General features: G+C 37.9%; 1 protein-coding gene across 1 annotated transcript; it reads left to right on the top strand.

Annotated features, from left to right (window-relative positions):
- On the top strand, window positions 1-6,198 carry zgc:153704 (Lipocalin-like). The gene is made up of 6 exons (XM_052125549.1): window positions 1-163; window positions 1,311-1,450; window positions 2,458-2,537; window positions 2,626-2,739; window positions 5,673-5,774; window positions 5,972-6,198. Exons 1-6 carry the CDS (start codon window positions 68-70, stop codon window positions 5,983-5,985), a joined length of 546 nt encoding a protein of 181 aa, XP_051981509.1. The 5' UTR covers window positions 1-67; the 3' UTR covers window positions 5,986-6,198.
- Window positions 6,199-9,994: the final 3,796 nt, after the last annotated feature.

Here is a 9,994-nt window from a genome sequence, read left to right as displayed (position 1 = left end):
TACTCCGCTCAGAACTCCGAACTTGAGATCTGTTCCCACACAGTCTAGACTGAGCTCTGCAGTAGCCATGGTAACCACCATGCTGGGATTGCTGGGAGTTATCTTCTGTGCCCATGTCGTTAGCTCAGAGGTCATGCCACAGCCCGACTTTGACGTCAAGGGGGTAAGAGTCAAGACATTAAGAGGAGAAATGGAAGTTGGATATGAACTTAGGCTGAAATCAAAGAAACTGAGAGTAAAAGATAGAAATTGCAAAACTGGAGTAGACGAGGACAGGCAAAAAACTGAAGTATAAGAACTTTATAATTACTTCTGCTGACTTTACACTTCAAATTGTATTTTCTTTTGAAACAATTATTGTTGGTGGAATTACAGCAACAATTAATAAATTAATAAATAATTAAGGTTACAATTACAGCTTCCACAATTAACTATATGCAAATTGCTATTATATACACTCCAGTTGCATCAAAATGTTGTATTTACAATGGGTTTTCTGCAGGGGTTGCTTGCTTTTGATGTTTAATTTATTCAAAATATGTGTTTTTCATTCTACTTTGAATCATTAAGGCACTGTTTTGTTTTGATTTACAATTGTACTTCAGGAACACAGTTCTCAGCTTGTTTTGGAAATGTACCATCATGCATGTGGGCAGGCTACAGTTAAAACTAGATTACTTAGTTCACATAAATAGTCCTGCAGTTTAACAAATAAGTTTTTTTTAAAGATGAATGATTCAACGAAGTCTCAAAATTAATATGTCATAATAACTACATGTATAACAGCTATTCAAACAATAGAACAATGCTGTTTAAAATAGTTTAGATAATTATTCCACACTACGGGAAAATACTGCTTAAAATTTCAAGTCAACTGCCCATTTAATACATAACAAAAAACAAAAAGTAGAAATCTGTAGCTTTGTTTTTAATAACTCCGGGTTTTATGAATGTATTGCATACATGTGATTGTTGAAAATAAAACAAGAAAAAACCCCATAGACTTACACTGAAGGAGGGACCCAAGCCATATCTGGGTACTAAATATCAGAGACTCAGGCTCCCCAAGTTTGGGATGGGCTCTTTTGATCTGGGCCAACGAGCAACCATCTAGATCAATGAAGCAATCACACAGCCGTGCACTAGAAACCAAGCAGAACACCTTAGCAACTGCATAACAACCACCCACAACACCTCTGCATCATAGCGAGGAGTTCTGCATGAGCAAGCACCACTAAAATTGACTTCAGAAACTGTAAAAATCTAGTTTTTACATCTGTTGTTTAAAATGACACGTGCCCCTCTCATAGGTGGCTGGGAAATGGTACCTGATTGGTTTTGCCACCAATGCGGAGTGGTTTGTCACCCGTAAGGATAACATGAAGATGGGTGTCGCCATGCTCACGCCAAATGACGAAGGTGACCTGGAGATGGCATATTCTAGTCTCAAGTAAGATTATTTATGAATAGAATGTTCTCAAAACGCAGAATGCTTCACCGGAATGATTCGAACACTCCACTGCTTCATATGGGAAAGAGGACAATTTAGGGCATTCCGATTCACTTGAATGAATCAAACATTCCACCGTGACAAAGAGGACCATTAGGAACGAACCGATTCAGTAGAATGACTCTTTGAGAGAGTGGGCTAATATGAGCGCATGTTTTGTTATTTTGCCTCAGATTGTTCAGCTAGATGCACAAACACTGTGACATCAACCCTCAAGGTCTGTTTGGTCATTTTTTACTGATTTTATTTAAATGTTTTGAGATTTTTTTATAAAAATCAAGAGGTATAAAACTTTGTGACTTTTCCTCTTTTTACTATAGAAAACTATCCTTATAAGATTCCATTAAGTTAAAGAGGTTTTCTAAAACAAGTGAGAAACACTTGTACCGTTCACGGTCAAATTTGACCGACCATTTAAATGAATGGGGAAATTAAGTAACAGCATTGAGTTATAGAGACCAAGCAACAATAAAGGGGAACAACGAGGCCACCTATAGGCTATACTTGTCATTGCTTTTTCCAGCAGATGGAAACAGAGGCACCTTATGCATGACACATAACAGCCTTTGCATAATTATACAAGTTCGCTTTTTACTGAAGTGATGGTAATAAAAATTTGCTTATTTTGCTTTTAAAAACAATGTATGGTGCAATTTGAGCTCATTGAGGTCTAAATCCATATAGTCCACAAAAATGCAAAAAATAAAAGTGATAATACCCATGCAAGAAGTTAGTTAAGAGGTGTGTCACAAAGACCCCGAAAATACAAGTTTTAGCACAGAATACACATTGAAAGCGTTTGGTCGCACGACTCCGCTACTCGTCGGAAAGTAGTTCCTTTATAGAGACATTATTGGATTGGTTTTCACGCTACTAAAAATGTTAGTAACTTTAGTTAGTTGCTCAGCAACACTGTCAAAACAAATTTTTCCATGGTGTCTTTCCAGTCCTGATGGCTCGTGCTGGAGAATGACTCATCTGGCTCAAAGAACTGATGTTCCCGGGAAATTCAGCTTCCGCAGCGAGCGTGAGGACAATACACCCAGACATAACATACAGTTCTGAATTTTACAAGACTTTGGTTTAAAATAAGAAATGATGTGTTTGTTTCACAGGCTGGGAGAGTGAAAATGACATGCTTGTTGTGGACGTGAAGTATGATGAATACGCTTTGATCCACACCATCAAGACCAAGGCTGGATCCACAACTCTACTCAACAAACTCTACGGTAACATCCCCTGTACAGTTTCAAATTAATCAGTTTTCAACATAATATTAATACTGACTACTTCTATTGACTTTTGTACTATATTTATTTACTCAATTAAAATGTAGCTAATAAGCTCTACCACTGAAATAACTTTCTCTGCAGACATCACCAATACTTCTTTCTTATTTTTCCTCTCTCCAACCACTTCTCACCAGTCATAAGAGACTATTTTGTTTTTGACAGTCCCATCAATATAATCCCAGTGGATAAAATCAAGTCCCATCCTAAATTTTTTCCTTTTTTAATATAAAGTTTTACTCAAACACATGACTTTACATTGGTAAAATGGGATGTGAACACTGTTTAATGTGGACTGTAGAGCCTTAAAATGTACAAACCATGTTTCCTATTCTTTGATTACTGGAATTGTATTGGAAAGTGATGGCTAGTGTAACGGGAGCCAGCTGCACTAGCGACTGACGCTAGAGGCTGTAGCCTTTAGCCTCCTTGTTAGTGCACCCGCCTCCCACGCCGGAGACATCGGTTCGAGTCTCGTTCGGAGCGGGGCGAATAGGACCTGTTACAATGGTGCCGTGACATGGATGGGAGTGAGGTTTAGGGGGGTGAGTGTAACAGGGGCCAGCTGCACTAGCAACTGACGCTAGAGGCTGTAGCCTTTAGGGTCCATGTTAGAGCACCCGCCTCCCACGCCAGAGACGTCGGTTCGAGTCCCGTTTGGAGCGGGGCGAATAGGACCGGTTACACTACCAGCCAGTGAGTTGGCAGTGAAAAGTACTGTGGTGATCCCAGGGTTCTGTGATATTGTCAGATGTTATGGTACCTGATAATTGTGTAAATGACCAGACGGCTCATTATTATTATTAGGGGTTCAAGGGCTGAAATCATATTGTAATTGTAAGGATTTTTATTTTTATTCTGCCCTAAAACTGATCGTGCAGAGCAAAACTGTAAGTCGTAGAGAGCTGAAACTTTTTGAGCACTACATCGTATTAAAGTTTCGGCCTGATCGGCCACAAGGTGGCGCTATAGTAATCATGTTTACGTTTTGGCCCACTAACGCCTAAACCATTTGTCACACATTGGATTCTTTGGCTCAAGACGAACAAAACGTATATCTCTTATTTCTGTCAAGAAAATGTTTGTGTTCATTTGCATAATCCAAAAAACAACTTTTTCGAACTCCTCGTAGGCCGTATGTCCGATTCACACAAACATTGGTGTGTGTCTACTATGAACCCACCTGACAAAAATGTATCAAAGGAATTTGCAAAGATATAAGCCAACAAATTGGTCAGGCATCATCCATTTTGCATGTATTGACCAATATCTACCAAATGAAAAGGCCAAATGTTATAAAACTTGATACACATAGACAACAGGACATTCTGAGGATGCACGCAGTCGCAAAAAAATTTGCCTATATGGGGCACTACAACAAAAAACACTCATAACTCTGCAACCGTATAATCAATGAAGTTGAAAATGGGTATCATCTTGTAGGGGCCAAATTCTAACATACCCTACAATATCAGTCTGACAAATAAAAAACATGTCTGCCAGCAGCCAATCAAATTTCAGTAAAATGGCTATTATGGGTATAAATGGTGTGTAAATTATTGTATATTATCCAATTATACCTGCTATTGTGCACTACATCTAGGACTCCCTAGGTCAATAATTATCAAAGGAAAGTTGAACTTTAGTTATTTATTTAGTTATTTAGGGTGTATTTATCATGTGGGTTTTACCAAGTGTATCCAAAAGCCTATAATTCCTAAAATAAATAATATGTGCTTTGTGGCTTTATAACAGTTAAAATGTAAAAAGAATCACCACCATAACAATTATCCTGTTTCAGGATCATTGAATACATATTTAGTCATATTTAACACTAGTTTGCAAATTGAGCATATTACAAAGTACATATACAAATGAAAGTTTGAAAATGTTAAGAACTTTGAACGTTCTTAAAAGGCTTGAACCCCGACAATTGCTGCTTGCAGTTATATTTATTATTATTTTTTTGTCCATATCTTTTAAATTATTTAAAAATAACACAAAAACAATTACTTGAAAACGCTTCTTCTGTGATGAACATGTTTTAAAAATCTGAGTTCAAAGTAATTTTGATATTTTCTCTGGAGCTTTAAGTAAACAAATATCATGTGGTGCAACCATCTGGAGACAATACAAAAATAATAATTAAAAGCTGCAATTCATGACAGAAATTGTGGCACAAGTAGTGCAGAATAATATTGTATTAATATTTATTTTAGAAAAAAAAGAATCAGTGAAATTTACTTTTAAAATATTAATAATACTTATATTACTTATATAATAAATAGTGATTAAAAATGTGTACACCAAATCAAAGTCAGGTGGTGTAACCAACATGCAGGTTGCCATTCTGTTGTCACGTGACAAAAAGAAAACTTAAAAATGTGTGTGTTTCTGAAATTAGTGATTACATTATTTACTCTTGTATTTAAGCATCAAAAAAAGTACTTTATTACTTTATGTGGTTACACCACATGACATTTTTACAGCCATTAAATCTAGAAAATATTACAATGAAATGTAATATTTGTGTCCAATTTGGTTTCATAATTCTTTATGAAACCAAATTGGACACAAATATTACATTTCAACAACTTGAAAAGATTTCTCATTTTTATCGCCTCAGACAACTTTATCCGTTAATGACCCAAATTCCATTGCCATGATATTTACATGGTATAATACTTCAAAGAATATAATGGTAATACCAAAGTACCATATCTAGAAAATAATGGTACTTTTTGTATGTGTCCTATAGTTCTAATTGTAATTGTGCTAGAACTTACTAACAAAAACCTGCCCACAGTGTAAACTATTTGTACAGGTTTGACTATTTGTGATGTTTCAGTACGTTTGTGTTGTGTTTTGTGCAGGTCGAACCCCAGACCTGGGACAAGATGTCTTGGACAAATTCACAGAGTTCTCTTTGGAGCAAAGCATCCTGCTGGAGAACATCGCCATCCTTCCTAAAAATGGTAAAAACACAGTAAACGTTGGCCAGAAACGTGCTAGAGAAGTTATGAACGTAACAAAGCATTAAATGTTAACGTACTTGCGTAGAATATGTTTCGGGCCTTATGCTTCTGTGCATTTATAAATGTAGCTTTAGTCTGATGCATATAAAATGCAAATATTTAAATAGGGTTATTATTCTATCATCTTTTCTACCTAGATGAGTGCCCTTGAATGGTGAATTTGAAGATGCTACCTGACCCCTGACCCTTCTGCGAGTCTCCAAATGCCCCTAAAGAATACTGACTTATGGCTGTAGTGAAACATTTAAAGTGTCCCCTAGTGTTTATTCTTTAATAACCTGGCTTTTATTTAACCCTAAACTTATACGTTTTTTACTTTCTGAGTTTGGACTAATAAAATCTTTTGTGATACTAACTCTGTTGAGACATTTTGTGTCCTGATATTTAGACTGAAATGTAGAATACATGACAGTATGTAGTCATTTCTCTAAAATGTATTGTGCAAAGTGGGTGAAAACACCCGTTTTTATACACGATGTATAATGTCCATCCACATCCACTTATTCTTCATTACACTTTTGCAGCATGTTTCACATTTTAGGATAATAGTGTATAGTCACCACAACTTGGATTTGTGTAGTGACCCCAAAAAAGCTTATAAAACTCTTACTTTTGAGCTTTTTAAGAGTAGTCAATTGCAACTACTAGATTATTACAGAGCATTTATAAACTTCTTGAGGTGCATCCTAACTTTTTAAAGAATACTGAAAAACAATCATGTTTGCTGGCCACAACAACACAAAAATAATAATAATAATAATAATAATAATAAGTGTGTCCAAACTTTTGGCTGGTAATCTAGATATTATATACAAGTACATGAATGATCAAACTTATCGAAATACTTATAAAATGCACACATTGAATACATATCAAGCTGTTTTGGATAAAAGCATCTACCAAATGAATGTAAATAGGAATGCTTACCATGTCCCGGGTCCAAACCGAGTGTTTTTGGTATTTTATGAAAAGACCATGAGAAAAGTTCTGCATCCTTTTAGGGATAATTCACCCCCAAATTAAAAATAATTTACTCACTCTCACGTTTTTCCAAACCCATTTGACTTTATTTCTTCGGTGGCCTCAATGAGTCACCATTCACTTTCACTGCATTGCAAACTTTTCCATACAATAAAAGTGAATGATGATTGAGATTTGATCATCTCCATTTGTGCTACACAGAAGAAATCAAATCATATGAGTTTGAACAACACGAGGATCAATGAAGGATCACCCTTTAAAAATTCTGAGTGTCTATTTGCACCCTGGAGTAAATAGTATCTGCCACACAGTGCAGCTATTTGCACACCAATAGAGAGATGAAACCACAGAAATATACTACAAACAAAACATTTCATGTTGCTGCAGTGGTGTTGGGTGTAAAGAGGGTGTGTGAATGTGTACTGTTGTCATAGTGACCGCATTCTGATCTGGAGGCGGGGTCTATTGATCACACTCATTTCCGCGGCTCAGCATCGCTTGTTTGTTGACTGAATCACTGTATTACTATAGTATTACTGTAGAAACCATGTTTTTTTGGCAGAACCTATAGTTTTAATGCAGTATCTGGTGGTAATATTTAATTCTGTGGTTACTGTAAATTTACAAAAAGTACCATGGTGGAACCATGGTTACGGTAGTAAAACCAAGGTTATTTTTTCTAAGGTAAGGTTAGGATTAGTTTTAGGGGTAGAGGTTAATGTAGTGTGTCTGTGGGACACACTGCAGTGATGCTGTGACGAGGAGGAGGGCGTGGCCATGCCGTGAGCGTGCACGGTCGGCGCTGAATCAGTTGATCAGCGAGATAAAGGGGAGCCGGAGATGCCAGTTCTGGAGAGAGAGAGAGATGCACGTGGAAGTGCTGCATGTTTGTCTGTGTTCGTTATGTTTTGTTGTTTTAAGTTTATTTATGTAATTAAAGTTTATGTTGAATGTTCAGCTGGTTCCCGCCTCCTCCTCGCCCAACCTTAAACTGTTACAGTGGTGCCGAAACCCGGCAGGGAGGAGGGATGTGCTGTTGCGGAGTCCTCGCCGCTGCCGTCTGCCCAAAGGAGCAGCCACGGCTGCCTGTCTGGGAACGGAGGGGTCGCTGCCGGCCGCCGAGGGCCAGAGGATCCGTTGCCGTCCGCCGAGAAGGGGAGGAGCGGTTCCATCCGCCAGGGGTCGGAGGGCTCGCTGCCATCCACTGGGGGAGGAGCGAGCTGTCGTCCACCAGAGGGGTGGAGCGGTTGAGGACCGGGCGACTGCGTATCCAGTAACTGGCAAGTTTTCTCTCTCTCTCTCTCTCTCCTCTCTCCAACGGTGGGTCTCTCACTCACCCTTTCCCTCTCCGCACGCCTCCCCTTGACTGTCCCCCAGGTTCCCAGGTGGCGCGGTGGACCACCGGCTGAGGGAACGGCCAGAAGGGCAGTGTCTCCCCTCCAGAGATGGGGGATGGAGTAAGTCAGTCCGGTGGCGTCCCAGCCAGAATCGGGCAGGGGAGGAGTTTGACAAGGAGGACGGCGTGAGCTGATCAGCGGGAGAGCGAGATAAAGGGAGCCGGAGATGCCAGTTAGAGAGAGAGAGACGCACGTGGCCGCACTGCATGTGTGACTGTATGTTAGTATTTATATATGGGTGCAAATAGTATCTGACACTATTTGCACCGGGGTGCAATTATTATCTTCCATTATTTGTACAGGGTGCAAATAGTATCTGCCTTAAAAATTCCACATTTACATTTCCAGACAGAAAAGAAAATGCAGGAAAATACTTTACATTTTATTTCCTTTTTTATCGTTTTTTTTTTTTTTTTTTTAAACAAATGTGAAGATACATCCATTACAACACAAAGTTCTGACTCCTCCTTTCGAAGTGTTTACATCTACACTCTCTCTTTACAGATCTGTGTACAAAACAATAAGTTATAGTCCCATCCTAGATACATTTAACTATACAACAGTTTAAACGTGACCAAATAAATATCTGCAGTAGGTATAAAAATGATCATGGAGAGGAAGGCGTGTGAGAGTTAAAATGAAGTGCTTTATCAGGGAGTGTCAAGACGGACACCTGTCCTGACCAATGGCATTGGTTTGGGTGAGATACACACTTGGCCTATTCGGCAATGGTGCTGTTCAGTGTTAGATAAGAGGCTGTTTCAGTGTTTTGAGGTCATGTAAAATATGTCAGCTTCCTCTAGGAACCACTGGCCAATCACATGCAAAACTTTAGATGACAACAAACATCACGTCAGTGGAATTGCAACCGAAATCAGTATTCATCCAACATCTGATTAACAAAACATAAACAAAAGAGTGCATTAGACTTGTCAATTCCAGCTTTTCGCACATCAGTACTGCGCTATACTTGCACGGTAAGGGATGGCAGCCCAGTATGCACTCTAAATGAGGTCTGACGTTGACTATTAAGACATTTACTGGTATATCTGAACTGACTGTATCTCATAAGAACCGACCTCTACATGAAAACAGCCTAACAGTACCATCACTATGAAGTCGCCAAGACAAGATAGTCACCATAACAGTCACTCAAGGGTCACTGGTGAAAGGTCATTGGCAACGGCAAATGTATTTGATGCATTGCAAATAAACCGGAAAACCCTGCTAACACACAATCACACAGACACACTTTCACACACAGATATGATCATTTGTAATCTCATATTACTTGTGTTTTTGAAAAATACATACTGTAAGTTGTGTATACTGATACAATACCCTGATACTGTTCAATAAGGTTATTTGCGAGACATGACTGTTATACTGAATCTTACTGGGTATACAGTGTACAAATTTATTTTAAACGAATCAACAAAGCTATGCCCAGGTCGCATTTTACCCCAAAATCATATATTTAAATATTTATATATATAGCATCATAAAATTAGCATCTGGATATTTTATATTTTTTAAATAATTGCTGTTATTTTCAATGGTAACAGTAATTACAGTACCATTAATTGTATTTACTAAACTTTTTTTTACTATTATTTAAATTTGCATGAATGAAATGTAGTAGAACTACTACTAACATGATGTATAAATACTTTACTGTAATTCTAAAAAAAAAATTATTATATTATTATTATTTATACATTGTCATGAGAATGTCAGAACTGCATTATGATGATGAGAATCTTGGGAGAAAATCTGCATAAT

This window comes from Xyrauchen texanus, chromosome 4, assembly GCF_025860055.1.
Source record: "Xyrauchen texanus isolate HMW12.3.18 chromosome 4, RBS_HiC_50CHRs, whole genome shotgun sequence".
In the NCBI taxonomy this organism is placed as follows: Eukaryota; Metazoa; Chordata; class Actinopteri; order Cypriniformes; family Catostomidae; genus Xyrauchen; species Xyrauchen texanus.
This window is presented reverse-complemented; position numbering and strand designations above follow the sequence as displayed.

Excerpts from the sequence above, each read along its gene's own strand:
- zgc:153704 (XM_052125549.1), top strand. The coding sequence starts at position 68 with ATGGTAACCACCATGCTGGGATTGCTGGGAGTTATCTTCTGTGCCCAT. Across the intron at positions 1,451-2,457 it reads ATGGCATATTCTAGTCTCAA|TCCTGATGGCTCGTGCTGGA; the intron begins GTAAGATTATTT and ends GTGTCTTTCCAG. Across the intron at positions 2,538-2,625 it reads ATTCAGCTTCCGCAGCGAGC|GCTGGGAGAGTGAAAATGAC; the intron begins GTGAGGACAATA and ends TTTGTTTCACAG.